General features: G+C 43.1%; 1 protein-coding gene across 1 annotated transcript in view; it reads left to right on the top strand.

Moving 5' to 3' along the window:
* Window positions 1-419: 419 nt before the first annotated feature.
* Window positions 420-17,230, top strand: part of LOC104545197 (zinc finger protein DPF3) — a gene marked incomplete at its 5' end in the record, with an annotated part of 42,261 nt that continues 25,450 nt past the window's right edge. Inside the window, 2 exons of the mRNA XM_010190631.1 lie at window positions 420-564; window positions 12,093-12,221. Of these exons, the coding sequence (XP_010188933.1) occupies window positions 420-564; window positions 12,093-12,221 (274 nt within the window). The remainder of the gene's footprint in view (window positions 565-12,092; window positions 12,222-17,230) is intronic.

The following is a 17,230-nucleotide window of genomic DNA, read 5'->3' as shown; positions in this document are numbered from 1 at the left end:
AATAATGAAGAAGATAATGTCCTTTCTTCTTAGTCCAGTGCCCGTTGCTGTGCGTTGTGCAGCACCCACATCGGAACTGGCATTTCATTTAATTTTCTGTGCAATCTTGTTAGTAATCTCAGCAGAGAGGATTAGGGCTGTGTGAGCTGCAGAGGCTGAACGTGCATTTGCCTAGGCCCGTAGGAAGGACTGCTGGCAGCACGGTGGGAAGAAAGCTTGTGTGGGGACGACCGGCTGTGGGGCTGCCCTTCTGTCCTTCTGCCTTTCACCAGCATCAGCTGGATGAGTTTTGGGCAGGCGCGTGGAGCGTGCGGCGCTGCTCTCGGGCAAGAAGGAAGTGTTATTTTAGAGGATGCTGCCGTTGTTGCAGATCACACTGATGTTTCCATTCTCTCTTCCCCTCCCTCCTATCTCCTTTCCTCCCAGTCTGTGGCAAGCGTTACAAGAACAGGCCTGGGCTGAGCTACCACTATGCTCACACCCATCTCGCCAGCGAAGAGGGCGATGAAGCCCGAGAGCAGGAGACTCGCTCTTCCCCTGTCCACAGAAATGAAAACCACAAACGTGAGTAGTATTCTGCCTTTGCCTTTGAGATTGTTTTCAGGGATGTTGCCCCTGCCCTGTCTTTGCCTTGTGGAGGCTGGCGTGATTGCCTGGCTCCGTTGTGAGTGATTGGGACCTGGATGCTTGGAGCTAATCAGCCGCAGCTCACACGGGTGCTGGCTCAGCTAGTCAGGAATTCATTTCAAACCCAGCATTATCTCTGCAGCAAGTCACTTTTCCATTACTGCTCCTGTGGGGAGGAGGTGGCAAGGAGAGGGGGAAAAGAAGAGATGCCCAACCTGCCCATCATCGAGCAGCATCCCGGTGGCTGTTAGCAGGGATGCCAAGGAAATACGGATCCTGTTTGAGGGGGCTGCCTTTGAATAAGAGACCTTTAGCCATGTCTCAGTTTTTTAGGTATGAAATTCACAGCACCTGTCCCCCTTATCCCTGCATCCCCTCCCCAGAAGGCTTACCCTCAGCTTTACCAAAAGCCACTTCTTGGTTACAGTTTTGGAAAAGTCTAGGAAAAAAAGCATCAGTGCTGATCCGCAAGGAGGAGAGCTGGAACATGAGAAGAGAGAAAAGTTACGTGCTTGGATTCCCCAGGTACAGGGCTGAAAGAAATCTTAGTGGTCCAAATGGCCCTATTTGACTGTCCTTCCTCTGCTCAGGCACAGAGCTGTGAGTCAAAGAGACTGTGTTTTATTACCAGTCTTTGCAGGTCTCTAAGCCCCTGTTTCTCAGTTTTCCAGTGTGCAATACTATGTGATGGTTGCTTTTACCTTGGGATTTGTGCAGATGCCTTTGTTCCCTTTCAGAAAGTCCTTTCAGATCACCATGTGAACTGTGTCATTTCAGTTCAACGTAATGAACAATGTGGACAAAGCAATAAAATGCTTATGGGGGAAAATACCCAGGCAAACACTTCCTAACACATTAAGAAGAACTGGAAGAAATATGGAAGTAGGAAAACATTTTCTTTCTAAGCAGGATAATTGATAATTGTCCCCAGGGAGGTGTGGGAGGGGGTTTCCTTCCTCCAAAGCATCTGCTACTAGCCACTGTCTGAGCTTGAAGGGCCGTTTAGTGTGATCCCATTTGGCAGTCCCTATGTTTCTGTCACTTTTATGCTCTACCTTTTACTTATTCACATGTTTTGTAGGTTCACAGCGAAAGCAATTTTGACTCCTCCAGCTGCTGATAGACTTGAGCTGTCAATGCACTAAGAGTGACTGCTTGGGCAGGCTGGAGAATGTCAGTGCTCAGCCAGTAGCTTTTGTTTACTTAGCATTTACATCAACTCTGTTGGTTTTTTGGTTTTGTGGTTTGGTTTTTTTTTCCCCTGTGCCTGCAGTAATCAATAATAGTTGCATATCTGAGAGGTATATTGCAAATCTACATTGAATAAGTATTGGTAGAGACCTTGCACAGCTGCCCATACAAAGAAGGGTAGTATCCCCTGCCCTTCAGCTTGTCATCGATGCCAAGGACAGTCTCAGCCCTTATATTTCTGGTGCTTAGGAAATGATAAAAGTTAGCAGGAAAAGGAGGTAGAAAAGCTGTGGTAAGGTTAGGAGCAGCCAGCCTTGACCCCTGGAAAGTAAGGTTCATTCTGCACTATAGGAAAGAGCAGAGCAGTTGCTGCTTGGGTCTGTGTTCCCCCAGAGCTCCTGTGTGATGTTTGTGGCAGAGGGAAGCTGCTGATGCACAGGTCCCTAGACAGGCAGAAGTTTAGAGCCACTGAGATCCAGATTCCTGAGCAGAAAGAATCTGCCTAACAACCAGCCAGGAGCCAGTGAGGTACAGGCAATGGCCATGCGAACGTGAAGATCACCCCTGGGGAAAGTCGCAGACGCCGGAAGGTAACTCTCCCAAATGGCTTAGCTGTCGCAGTGGCTGTTTGTTCCTTTTTGCCTGTTTGTTTGTTTACAGCCTTGAGCTCAGATCTTGCATCTTTGCTCTTTCACTTGGCGATATTTAATTTATGCTGCCATTTATCTTCCATGTGAATGCTAATTGTCCACATTGCTAATGTGCAGTCATTAAATGGTCCCTTTGTACAGGGGGATGGTGGGGAGCCAGGGCACCAGATCCTTCCTCTCCCCTAAGAACTGCTAGGCATGTGTTATGAATTAGATTTGACAGGTCTGCAGTGTCGCAGGGCTTGGGCTTCAAGAATCCTCTCTGCATGGGCTTGGGGCAGGGGGGGGAGAAGAGAGGAAAGGCAGGGTGGATGTTAATCCAAACAGCTAATCCGCAACCTACTGAACAGCAGGACCAGAGATACGGTATAGAGCAGGGTCTGGTTATTTGCTTAGCAGTGTGTCAGAGAGATATGAGCAGCCTGATTTAGAAAAGGCAAGACAAATTCGAAGCAGCCATTTGGAATTTGCCGTGCCGTGGGAGGTGAGCACTGGGTCAGCGAAGTTCAGAGGGGTGGCTGCAGCATGAACTTCCTTCCTTTGTATCCGCATCTCCTCTGCAGCCTCCGCTCTTGCAGTACCTCTGGTAACAACAGCCTTGCTGGTGCAGGGCTTCTGCAGGATTCAGCTCCTGATGCCCTGGCTGGTGGCAGCCTAAGAGCTGATGGCCTCCTGTCTTTCTGCACGCTCAGTCTCCCTTATCTTTACTCTTCTCCTCATGCACAGGCCAATTTGGGTAGTTTAATAAATTATCCAGGGACTGGAAAAGAGGTGTAGATAGGAGGAACCGATCTGAAACTGAGAACCACTGAATAGATGTTTATCAAAGAACGGGGACTGGCTTAAGCCCCAAGTCTCGCCTCCTTGGCACATCTTGCTGTCCTTGACTCTTCTAGAAGGTTTTTTTTATTTATGTCTCTCTCCTTCTGTCCTTCTTCCTCACCTGCAGATTACCCTTTGCAAAATGGAAGCTAGTTCAACAGTCTTCTCTGGCCTTTGCCTTTCCTAAAACACCTTAGCTTGTGCTTTGTTTGAGCTTTAGTTGCTTTGTTTGTATATCTTATCTAGCCCCTTGACACAGATAAATATCCCTTCCTCAGTGCCCAGTCTTTCCTCTGCCTACAGACACGTTTATTTTTGACTTACTGATTTTTTTTTTTAACCTGAGTATGGAACTGCAAAAAGGAAGTTACAGAAAACCCTTAAAAAAGTCAAATCCCCCCCCTTCTCCAATGCCCCTGATAAAAAGAAATGATCCCACACCATTCTCAGCCAGAAAAACTGCTGGCTTCTCCTCCACATGTTGGCACCGAGAGCGTGAGATTTGTGAGCCCAGGGTGCATCCAAGCCTGCCACAAAACACCTGCTGTTTTATTCCATCTCACTCCGTGGGTACAGGCCAGCTCGGGGGGCAGCTGGTGCTCACAAATTTTGAGACACTTCTGATATAGGAATTTCATTAGACTTCTATCTATTGAAATGTGTGTGTGAATGAGTGTACTGGTATAAATGCTCTTCCTTAATTCCTGGGAGAATAGGACAGTGTGTCTACATGGAGAAGAACTTCCTCTCCTTAAAGGAGAAGCATTTTCAGTGGCATTTTGCTGTATGAAATGTTGGTTACAGGCAGCTGTGCATTAAACAGCCACTGAGCAGATCTCATGCCCACAAGCACTTTGGCCAATGACAATCCTAACTAAAGCACATTGTGCAGGCTGTTGCTGGCCGAGCAGCTGTGTGCAGGGTGGTCCATCCTGCAGTGCACCTTGTTAACGAGAGTGCAGTCCTGTGCCCTCCTGCTAGCTTGCACATCTGACCTGCAAAACCACTCGAGTATGTTATTTCGTGGCATCAGCCTGTTGTGCCCGGTTCCATCGCAGATTTTATGATGTGGATAAATCTCTACTGGCGAGACCAGCTAAAGTTGTTTGTGTACTCTAAGCATAATTGGATACCCAGTCTCCAGAGATAAAAAATTAATGTGCTAACCTCAGTGTGCCTCCAAGCTGTCCTCCAGCTCCCCCACACAGTCATCTTTGAAACATTTTTATTTCCATCCAGGCAGGGGGCTGGCCATGAATAAATGACGAGAGTCAGCCCCTCAGTTGGAGACGAGCTGTTTGTTCCTCTCCACAAGCAGCATCAATTTGAAAAGCTACATCAGGCCTACTTTTTCCCTGCCTCAATGCTGATCCTTGCTGGGGCCATGATGGGAGCTACTTCTGAATGCAAGGATGCATCAATGCCCACCTTGTGACAAGACACCCTACAGCAGGTGCCTTTTCAGTGAAAATATGTACATTACCTTGAGTTGACTTCTCATTAGTTCAATCTGTTTGGTTTTTTTCTTTTCTAGAGCTTGTTTTCATAAGGAAAAAGACTTAGAATACTAAAAGAAACAGCAGTGATTGCAGAGTTTGGAACTGTGTGACGATTTCCACTCAGACCCTGTTTGCAGCTGTAAATCTCCCTCAGACTTTTGTGCCTGTGCTTTGGGATGCTGAGGAAAAAACCAGATCTGTTTTTTTAGAGTTTTGGAATAGTGGAAAATCCCAAATTCATCCCCTATGTATCCATAGGGGACTTCTTGTTGGTTTGTTTGGAAATGTGTGGGTTTTTGGTACTCTGCGAGGTTTTTTTTATGTTGCCTGACCAGCACCTGAAATGTTGTTGTCAATGTGCAACTCTCATTGAAGAGAAGCATCTAGTGCTTCTCAGTAGTTTATGGGAAAACATTTCCAATTTGACTAATCAGTTTTTGAAAACCAAGTGCTGCTTCAGTAACATGTCAGCTCTTGAGACTGAATGGGATCATTTATGTATTTATAATTTTTCTCCTTGCTTTTTTTCTCCTCTGTGAAGGATTTGAACCAAGTAAAACCCAAAAGTTTTGACCAAATTTGAGCTTAGGTGCTTTGCCTTCTCACAATCCTCCAATGAATAATTTCCACATCCAAAGCCTACAACTTGTTGCAGGAACCTATTTCACGACACTGCCCATTCTTACCTGAATGCTGAGGGATGCTGCTGGACGGGGCTATATATTGGACATTATAATCCCTCTGTGAGTTCAAGTCTCAGGAGATGTACCTCTCAAAATCAGCAAAACTGGATGTTAGCATGTCACTCTTTTATCTGCCTTCCTGTTCTGTATCTCTTACTGTTTATTGTCATGAGGCACTGGACAGCGTCAATGATTTATTGTAAGCAGTGGGATTTTGGCCCATGCTTTCGGTGTTCCTGCAGAATACTCTGTAAGATCAATGCACAGATGTTTCCTTGAAGTGTAGGAATGCTGACTTCCCACATCTGCAAGATCTTATCATTTGATGCTGTATTTTCCTAGCTGTACCTTCCACTGCCCACCTCCCAGCTCATTCATTAGCTGCTCAACTTACAGTCTGTGTCGATTCCTGTAAAAGGCACGATCAAATGCTTTTCCTTTCCCCATACTCAGAGGCTTCCTCTGACTCCTACAGATGTACTTCCTTCTCGTTGCACTTCTTGTAGCTTGTAGTGCCCCTTGACTGAGCCTCTCCGTGAGCAGGGGCTGTAGTAAAGGCAAACCTGTCAGAGCTGCTAAAAACCCTGCAAAGGCAAAAGCTGCTTCTATCCCCACAGCACTCAAAGAAGATATAAAATCCAGTTACTAGGGAGAACTGGCACTACTTTGGGTGGGTGGTTTGCAGCACCTCTCTCAGTAGCATCGCCTGCCTCTCTGGCTGCCAGCAAAGCACATGCCCGTGCTATGTCAGGGAGTGCAGCGTGGGGACTCTGAGTTAGCAGAGGCCCATCAGACTGTGCAGGCCGATTAGCTCCACTCTGGGAACAGACCAGGAGAAGTTTCCCAGTACTACACCCAAGTTCAGAGCTTATGCAGTTGAATACTGTGCCACACCGACACAGATGTGTCGCTACCAACCTAAGCTGCACTTAGAGCCTGCTGGAGGGTCTCTGTATCAAGTGCCCCAACACTTCCCAGTTTGGGGTTAGCCAACATGCTTATCTCCGGTGTTAACGACAGCGTAAACAAGCCCAGAGAGACTGGCCATTTCCTCTCATTCAGTTTGAATTACATTTTTTCCTGGAAAACTGCAATGAAAAAACCCTGCACATAATTCGGTGGAGAGGAGGCCGCAGAAATGACTCTGCACATCTCTGCCTGGCTGAGTACATGCGAGAGAGGAAAGAGCCCTGAACGCCTGAAAGGCCTGTTCCTTGTCACACCAAGGGTTATATGTATGTTTTTCTTTTACTGTTCCTTCCAGGGCAGGGTCTAGCCCTGAGCACAGAAGCACCTCTACAGCTCTCCTCTCTGAACCCCACCATTGCTCATTACACCCCAGCACTGACCAGGGCAGAAGCAGGTACATGCTCACCTGGGCATCTCCCTCTTCTTCCTTCAAGAAAAGCCACAGTCCAAGTGCCGCTTTTCTTTCCCTTCTCCTTAAAGCCATTTTTAAATTTAACGATCACATTGTAATTTCTTGCATGAGCCTGCGTACCCTTCCACTGCTGCATTTTGAGCAGCAAATGAAGGGGCTGCGCTGCAATTCCTTACACTTGAGAGATGAAGCAATAACAGGTGGCAAGGCCAGAGGCGGCCCTGGCCGGGCATGTTGGTCACCATGGAGACAGGCCAGGCCTGCCATGGATGAGTGCTGGCGGCAGTGGGGGGCAAGCAGAGGCACATGGGGGCACTTAGGCTATAGGTTGGGATTATATGTCATCAAGTCCTCCAAGGGGCTTGGCGACCGCAGGCTCAGGCTCTTGGCTGGCGTTTTGCCACGCAGGCGGCCAAATGCTGGACTTGAGCTTCAACAGTGAGAACAAGGGAGGCGTTGGAAAGGAAAACCAGGCCCCTGTCTCAGACAAAGAATCTTGGAGATTTAAAAAAAAAAAGTCAAATCCAACCCTTTTCCTCTATTGCAAAGTGCATTGACTTGATTCAGGCCTACACGCAGGTTCCCGTGGTCTCTATTGTGCTCTGCAAATTTTTGTTGCAAGCAGAGTAAATGACCTGATTCAAAGCCTTTCAAATGGAATTGTAAACCTCAGTGGACTTTATTGGTTTTGGATCAAACCCAGAAGGAACAGGTAAGAGCTGGACAAAATGTGCTAGGAAAAATCCCTTTGGGAGCACATATATGTCTGACTGTAGCCAATTCACTGTAATCATTTAAATAAATGATGCACAGCCCCCCCCCACCCCAATAGCGAGGTATGCCCTCCTCATTCTCCACTGCCTTTACAGTAAAAGTGGATATGATAAAAAATAGGGATAAAATGCTACCAAACCTAGATGCACAGCTTAAACCATGGTTAAGTATCATGCTGTATTACTTATAGACTGGAGAAATAGATGTGACTGTGATTTGGTACCAGGGAACAGAGAAACTAGTTTTTCTTTTAAGCACTGGTTCCAGCTCCAAGATTGTGATACAAATCATCAAAATAACTTCACTTAGAAATCAGAAAATTGGAAACCTACAAGGTTCTATTTATTTGGGGTTTTGTCTGAGTGTCTTTAAGGGTCACATTTAGAAGGAAAGCTATTAAAATATCTGAGTTTTCTGATTAAAAAACAGTGACAAGGATCCCTTCTTCTGAACTTGCTTTCCATTCAAGATACTCTCTGCAGCCATGACAGCTAGAAAACTTGAGATTCTTATTGAGTCATGTAGCTCCAGGAGATGTTGTAGAAAAGAAAAATCCTGATTTATTGATGTTCTTTCTCTAGAAGCAGCTTTCTTTTATTATTAAACTGAAACAATGAAGAAGTAGATAACTTCCAGGTGTTTGATTACTTGGAGAGGGGAGAAGGGAAGCTAGAACTCTGTTGAAAGTCCCTGCCTTGAAAATCAAGAAGGCACAGAAGTTATTTTGAACATATAAACTCAGTCAATTTGTTTAGCTTTTTAGGTTTTGTCTATAGAGCAAAATTACTGTGTGATATACTACAGAATTTATTTAATTTACAGTACTTACTGTGCAAGAAGACTCTGGTGAATGATGGTACCATATTTTAAGTTAGGTCTTTATTCTGCTTAGCTTGATACAGTTTGAAATTAACTTGATTAGGCTAAGAAGAAAAAATATATCTCAGAATAAGCGCATACCAAAGTTCTTTGGAAATATTGACTTCATTCTCAGTCTGCATCCTGTCTTCACATGAATCAGCTTTCAGGTATAGAAAAACTATCATTTGAACTGTGCAGACTTTCTGTGTCTCTCCTTAATCAATTTTTTAAAGTATTTTTAAAAATTGTATGCTCTTTTTATTTTGGAGCATATGTAGATGAAGACAGGGCCTTTGATGAAACTAGGAAGTGACACCAAGTTGAAATGGCAAGAGGCACTGATGTAAATACACCCCCTATAAGCACGCCTTAGCTCAGACAGTACTCCTCAAATCTACTCAGAGCTTTTGATCTGTTTTTGCAGTTTGTAATGTAAAAGAAAATCAGAGGAGTTTTGAGTAAGCTGGGACAAGACCGCGGTTGGTTTTCAAGGCTTTGCTTTAAAACAGTTTCTGATTTTGGGTGAATTTTTAGAGAAAATCCTTGGTTGTAGTCACCTGACCCAAATGTTTGAGCCAGCAGTGAGTTACTTTTCATTAGCTGAACTATTGTCTGGGTTAAGCTAGCCCCTTCTGCTTTGTGATTAACGTGTGCAAAAAGAGGATCCTCGTTAATTACTATGCCTCAGATGAAAAGCAGCAACACATTAGTCGTAGTAATTTAATTGCTTTCACTTGTGAATCCATTCCCATACTTACTTTTGTAAGTAATTTTAGTGATTAAGGGGTGGGATTAGGGTTGGGCTTTTGGTGCATGATACCCTTCTCATGAACCAAACCATTCTATGATTCTATTGTGAATATTGCACATTGTATATTGTTTCTTAATTCCCTCATCATCTGTGAACAACAGTAAAATAGAACTTAAAGCTCCAAGGACGTACACAGAAAAAATCCTCTGAGAATAAGAGCTCTGCTTACAATTATCTGGAAATCTCTTTATTCTCACACCTTCTGTGATTTAGCCTGGGGCTTAATTCACTGTACAGTACTGATCAAGAAAATAAGCTTGAGTCAGGTTTGTTTCTAGCTTTTGCACCTGTTAGAACAAAAAAACATTCAAGAGGATAACATCGCCTGGCTTATTTGGCTCTAGTGATGCATCACTTAAGACATCATTGATGTAACTTCAGGAACTTCTCATCTGTGTATGACTTTTCAAGCCTGACATCTCTATCACACACAACTGAGCCAAGTCCACATTTATGAGTGATGAGCAATAGATGAGCACGTAGGCACTCGCATTAAAAATTAAATTAAATTGGAAGAAAAAATGATAGGAAAGGAAAGAGAAAATGGGAAAGGGAAAATGGGAAGGGGAAAGGAAAAAGGTGATCGAAATCTATGCTTATTCCCTTGCCAGCAGTTTAGGAGAATCCCTTCAGCTTCACTGCAGTCAGCAAATACCCTCCACCTGTCCCACACACCGCAGACGAATTGATCAGTACCTATATTTTCACAAGGTCCCCTGTCCCATTTCCAGTTTCAATGCTGCCTCCTCATCACAAGACTTTCATTAGGGCCCAGCAACACTTTGGTTAGTCAACAGCAAAAGAGGCTTTGGACCTCACTGAGGGTTAATATTAGGATCTTAGTATCTGCAAAGCATTTTAAGAAACTTGGCTGAAAAGTGAAGTTAATGGAACAAGGAAAAAAAAAAAACCACTGAACCCTGAGCTTGCTGAGTTTGCGTTGCACATGGCCTGTCTGTAGATGCAGCACAATCTACAGAAGTAATTACTTAACTTTTTCAGAATGGGGCTGTAGTGGGAAAAATAAATGCTAGGGAGATCTGCTTTTTGTACACAAAATATGTACAAATAGCAACTTTATGATCATTTTGTTACAGCTCTTAAAATGAGCCGGTGCGCTAGGCTTCCACCTGGTTCCTGTTCTTTTTTTTGCTTACCTTGCACGCATGTATTAAATGCCTCTCTGCAAACAGGCAAAATGCTAATCTTACACTGGAGCTTCTCTCTGGTTTTTGGAGAACTGGGGATCTGCTAACCAGGACCATTTCAGAGCCAAGCCTTTGTTTAGTAAACACTGCCAAGGACTCAGCAACCATGCAGGAAGATATTGATGGATTTGCAGCCTTACGGGTTTTAATGTTTTTCTGAATTTCACCTTCATTTCATCTGCAGTCTTTCGGTTACCAACCTCCAAAAAGCTTAGCTAATCAACACCTAGAAGTAAGTGAATAACTAGATGCACCCAAACCAGAAAAGCAGATTGAACTCGGGGGAAATTTTAATTTTAAGTGTATGTCTTGGACTGCTACCAGAAGCCCTTTAGAATGTCATTGTTCTTTGGGGGGAATTTGGACGTGGACAAGAAGAAGACCATTAATAAAGGCTGTCAAAACATCTGTTAAAAATCTGCAAGTTACAAAATATGCATTAAAAAAGATAATTAAATATAGATGCCACAGTTTAAAGGTCTTAATTTTGTAGTTTGTAGAAATCTTCGTGGGGTAGGCTTAGGCCAGGTATACCACTGGAATTTTTAAGTTAAAAAAGGAGAAACAAAGATGAAAACCAACCATTCCCACCTACTCACCTCTCCCTTCCCCAGTTCCTAGTTAGAGCATGTGGGAACAAGAAGTTTTCCCTCTGTGGAGAGCGAAGGAGGAAAATGGCAAGTTGTGAGTGAGAAAAAAAGCACATTGCTGTTCTGCTCAAATGATGGGAAAGCAGAAGACCTCTGCCCTTCTCTCATTTCTAGGGGAACTGCCTCCTCCTCTGCTTAAGACCCAGAGTGTGTCTGCTCCTTTCCAACCATTCCAAGCTGGAAAATAAGACTGTAATTTCTCTCCTTTTTTTTGACTGAAGGAGTTTTTAACTCTGCTGACTGGGGTGTCTGCTTCATGCTGACACTTTGTGCTGGGGTAGTGCTGGACCTGCTGCCCTTCCCTCTCCTCCCAGTGTGGGACTGGACTCTGCTGCACGTAGCTTAACCCTTGGGTAAACCACCCACAAACGGCTTTTCCTGTGAATATTCATGGACGTTTGAACCAACTTCTTGAATAGGGACACCCTTCCACTTTGAGATGTAATACCCCAAAAGTTACTTGAAATAAAACCAGTTAGGGTACCTATCCCCCCATTTCCTTGCTGTTGGGTTTTTTTTTGCATTGGGGGGAATGTATTTCTCTTTTCTGAGTTTATATGTTGTGGGTTTATGATTATGACTGCTACCTGAAAAAATAGGCTTGGCATACGGGCAGCGTAGGCCTCATTCTGCATCAGGGGTTGTTTCTATGCCTGTGCATGTTGTGAAGTCTCTGAACTGTGCAGGAATCTCTGGCAGCGGGTCCTTGTGAGGAACCAGCCCTGCTGGCATGATACAGGAAACGGGGAAGTGCATTTCAGGCAAAATAGATACACCATGGGGTGATTTATACAGTTCACTTTTTATTCTGACTGACGATATTTTGGGAGGACTGTGGCCTGCAAACTTACTGAGCTGACTTCATATCAAAGAGAATGGGGAAATGTTCAAACCGAATGCTCTTTAAGTAAATCTGATTTCTAACCCAACTGCAGCCCAGAAAGGACCAGACGGGGTCATCATTCCCAATAACTACTGTGACTTCTGCCTTGGAGGCTCCAATATGAACAAAAAAAGTGGCCGGCCTGAGGAACTTGTATCGTGCTCAGACTGTGGGCGCTCTGGTAGGTGACTCCTTCTTGCAACTTTCTTGTACAAAGGCATTTGTGTGATTTGTTTTCTGCTCCTTCTGAGGATTTGGAAGAAAGGCAGCACATTTTGGGTGGGGATAGAAGGCAAGGTCTTACCTCTTGTCTGTGTTTGTGGGAAAGGGCGACTGGGAAATTTTCTGTCAAAAACCCATTGTTGGATTCACGTTTCTAAGCTAATGGGGTCTTACAAAAGAATAAAGTTTTAATGTATTTATTGGCTTCTGTGAACACTGGTACATGAACTAGCTGTTCTTCAAATGGAAGGAGAAAATCCTATGACAATGTTAAAGAATGGGCTCTGTCTTCAAATGCTGCAATTACAACTATAAATTACTTACAAGATTTATGAAAGTTGCATGACAAGCATTTCCATTGATTACACATTTCATGCATTTTTTTTTTTCATCCAAAAAAGAAAGAGGGAGGAAATTACAGGGTAGGGATGGGGGTAGCTGTCAAGAATTATCCTCTTACAAGATGACTGTCATTAATTTTGTTTAAAGAGGTTTTTATTTCTCCATTTTCTTCCCTTCTCTCTTTTCAAATGTAAGCAATTGTGTCTTTCCCATTCTGAGTTGTCTTTATTTCTGGACTGTTGTTTTCTTCCTTCCTTCTTTTTTTTTCTTTTTAAATATATTTTTTCTTTCTTTTTGGGAAATTTTATCTCAGCTGAGCAGTTATTTATAGCTTGCGTGGGAGGTGGTGGTGGTGGTGGTAGAGGGAATGGGAGACCTTTATCAACTGCCTGTTTCCCAGTTGTGATGTTTCTGGACATTGGTGACACTAGCGGTGATAAGACCATCATATGGAAATTTGAAAACCAAAAAGACCCTGAAATTCAGTATCGCTGCTGCTGTTTCTGTGCTCTAGACACTGAAAGATGTCTGTGGTGTGACAGCTGAAATGCGATGTGGAGTGTTCTCCTGCCAAGGGAATGCCCTTTTTACGCTCCTGCTAAAATTCATAGTAAGCCTCTTACCACATTCAGAGAAAGCAGGACTAGACTCTCACCGACAAATTGCCTTCTGCAGTTGTTGTGACCACTGAAGACATTGTGAAGTGACACTGACTGGTCACCAGATGACTGATGGCAACGCCTTTGGTTTTCTCCAGGGGTGTCATTACGAATACTGTGCAGTCAGGGTTGTGGACCTGTTAGTGTCTATGTTTGCTTCTTAATAACCGAAGGGGGAAGCTTATGTTGTCTGTGGTGCCATCTTGGAAGATCGTTGCTCTTCCCCTTGATTGTCATAGTTCAACAGAACTCATTTCAGCATTGTCCTGATATGGCACAGTGAGATGGATCCATGTTTTTTTGCTATTTAAACACTGCTGTGGTGATTATATCAGAATGTAACACAAATACATTAATTCCCTTGATTCCTTAGTGTGACAGAACAAGTAGATCCGCATGTAACCTAAACTGTGCAAAATCAGTTCCATTAAATGCTATCCTTGTACAAATTCTGCCCCACCTGGGTTGTTCATAGGGGTCTGCAATGGTGTGACTGATGTGTGATGGAAGTGATTAAGGTACAACCACACGCTAATCTCTCAACTAAAACAATGAAACCTCTTTGGTGGTTGCCATCTTTCTCTTTCTTGATAATGGAGAACATTTTCATTATACTGAAAGAGAGGTCATGGAAATGATGTTGTTTCTTTCCCTTCACAAAGTCAGTGAAACCACAGCTCTACAAGGTGGTTCATCTGCCAATTATTTTGTAATATCCATTTTGTGAACAGGACCGAATGCTTCATTTCTCAAGCAATGCAGTGTACTTGTTATATGGCTGATTCCTCTAGCTTGAGCGAGGACCAAACAGTTGGTTACTTAATACCACGCTACTGTGTCTGAATAATAAAACAGCCGTTCCCTAAAACCTGACACTTTCATTTTGCTGGGGCATGAGACATCTTTTTCTCTACATTTCCTGAAGAGGGAACGGGAAGGCTATACTATTAACCACATAACACGTTTGATTGAGGGAGAAAATAAACCTCAGGTTCGCAGATTTCAGTATTTCACTTCTCTTTTCAAGAGTCTTCTTTTTGTTGTTGTTGTTGCCACTGCTGATGTCCTTTGTGGAGAATTTCCTGTTCCATATTGAAAGTTGGATTGACTCACACACAGGTCACTTCTCATCGTAGTTCTTTCAGTTGCTGAACTGTATATATTCGTTTTGGGGGGTTTTTTTATTTATTTATTTTTGAAGGAGTTGCCATGAAATTGGAATAAAAGCATTTGTTTAGGCTACTTTCACTTAGTCTTCAAAATGTATTTCGTTTTGTCTACAGAGGAGGCTCTTCAGGATCAGGTGAAGGACAGGGATACAAAATAGTCCTGAGGTTGATGAGCTATCTAGTGGGTTACATTTCTATAGCAGTAAAGGACAGTCATTGTGCTTAGAGCTGACGGTGTCTAATTCCTTACGTGGTCTAAAACTCTTATAAAAATGGATCTAAGTAATCATGAGAAAATATTTTAATGTCTTTTGAAGAGAGGAAAACGTGATTAACCCTTTCGCTGCCGTAGCTACGGGCACCTGTGTTGTTTGTAGACTTTTTTTTGTCCGTTGAAAGAGGAACTGATCCTGTCTTCTTTTCTCACTGCAGTTCTCTGAGCTATGTTGTTAAGGTGCGCGGGCACATACAAGCACACACCTATGAGCTTGGTAGTCTGAGTTGTTTTATAATAATGCTGATTAAAAAAAAATGATGATGATGATGATGCCTGTTGCTTAACCCATGTGCTGATATATTCATCATACATGTCAGCTCATTTGGGAAGAGAAGGCAGGAGGGACGAAGCAGCGCCAGCACGCACTACGGAGGACTTGTTCGGTTCCACGTCAGAAAGCGACACCTCGACCTTTCATGGCTTTGACGAGGACGATGCAGAAGAGCCTCTCCCGAGCCGAGGAGGTGGCTGTGGTGGCAGCTCTCCCTCTGCAGATAAAAAGGGCGGCTGCTAAAATGATTAAAAAGACACACAAACTTTGAGCGATTTGCTGTCCTTTTTACTACTAGGATTATGATTTCTTCTTTTCCTTTTTTTTTTTTTCTTTTAAATTTTAGGTCCTTGGGTTTTGGGGTTTTTTTGTTTGTATTTTTTTGTTGTTTTTCCTGTGGGGTGTACACTGAAAGCACAAGCGTTAAAGCTCTTGACAACTACTTTGAAGAGACAGAAGGTTTTGACTTTCCTGTTATTTTTTTTTTTTTTTACCATTTTAATTTGTTTTCCTCCCACCTTCCCCCCCTTTCTCTTTCTCTCTGGAAATGTAAAAGGTGGATTTAATATTTTTTTTAATAGCGAGCAGAGTTGATTTTCTTGTCTTTTAATATATATATCAGCAAACCACGAAAAATGCAGATGGGTTGGAGAGCAGAAAGCGAACCCAAATAGGTTTTTTTAATTATTGTTATTTATATATTCTATATATTATTAGAAAAACTACTTTTTAAATAAAAAAAAATAATTAAAAAAAACCAACAACAAAAAAGCAATGGATGTCTACTTGATAATAGAACTGTTTCTAGAGAACCACTGTGGGCGAACTCTATCGGAGGACAAGGAACCCCTTGATGTGATGGCTTCTGTATTTTGAGATTTTTGCACTTACTGTAGCATGTGGAGTCTGGCTCTTCTTGTACACCTGCTACGCTTGTCTTTAACAGCCTGAAAATACAAGCAGCACCATTGAAGACCATGATTTTGGGGAACACATTTCCATCCCTCCTTTGGACAACTTTACACTCAGTAGATCTCTTCCTCCCTGCACCCCTTCATGTCTTCCTTACTCCGTTCTACTTTGTTGTTGTTTTTTTTTTCCTTTTCCTTCACCTTTCACTTCATGGACAGCAATTTCCAAGCGTAGGGATGGAATATAATGGCAAGTTGTAGACGTCAAAGACAAAACAGATGGAGGAGCAGAATCATGGAAGAAATGATATGGAAAAATACCTCACCTGTACTTTTCTTTCCATTTTTAAATTTTAATTCACAGCAATTTTTTCCTGTGTCGCCCAGTTTTTTCTCTGTAGTGTCTTGAGAGACACTTCAATTGCTTTTCAATAGCTTCTCTTGAAATAAACCAAAGCAATACTCATTAAAGTTCCAAGGGCAATGGAGAAGAGAGTGACGCCCTTCCCAGCGACTTTCCCAGAAAGGAGGAAACATGCAGCAGGATTTGAAAGGTATGTCCGAGCTGAAATGTTTTTCACTCAGTTGTGAAATCTCTGTGCCCTGGATTTTCAACAGACCCTTGACTGAACTTTGTTGTAGGAGTGAGTCCCGTGGATTAAATTGTGTTATGAGTATGCGCCATATCCTGCTGAAGCTAAAGAAAGCTCTGGGGGAGCAGGATCCAGCCTTGTGTGCAGTCAGAAGTGATGCAAAAGGGCTCAGTGTGTAGGTTACGTTTTACGGTCCTAACGCAGCCAAAAATCTCCCTGGAGCCGGGGCAAGATTAAATTCTAAGGATATATTTTTACTGATGTGTATAATGGCAAAGAAGGTGAAATCGTGGCCTCATTTAAATCAGAGGCAAAACAGACATTTATCTGGGTAGTGCCTAATCCTTAAACTGGAGGTGTGTGGTTTTGATAGCAGAATAAAAATCTCAGCCTCGCAATGATGACCTTGGATGTATATTGTTCTAATGTATGAATGAAGCCTATGCAAACGGATTCCATTTCTTCTGTTTCTTTTGCTGGGGTAGCACAGTTCTGCCTGTTTTCCCTTTAGACGTGGAATATGCAGTGACCAGATTCTGCTTTTAGGTACATGGACGTAAATCCAGAATACGTGCTACTGATGTCTAGATTACATTAATAATCTGCCTTCAGAATGGTGTTACAAATACCTCTGTGTGTTTATAAAATAGGACAGTGCATGCCAGGGCCACGCATACCTGCCAGCAGAAAGCCTTGTTTAAGCTCTCCCCATATCGATAATCCTCTTCTGTTGCTATTCTGTTCCT

Source organism: Mesitornis unicolor, unplaced genomic scaffold (assembly GCF_000695765.1).
Source record: "Mesitornis unicolor isolate BGI_N332 unplaced genomic scaffold, ASM69576v1 scaffold830, whole genome shotgun sequence".
Classification (NCBI taxonomy): domain Eukaryota; kingdom Metazoa; phylum Chordata; class Aves; order Mesitornithiformes; family Mesitornithidae; genus Mesitornis; species Mesitornis unicolor.
This window is presented reverse-complemented; position numbering and strand designations above follow the sequence as displayed.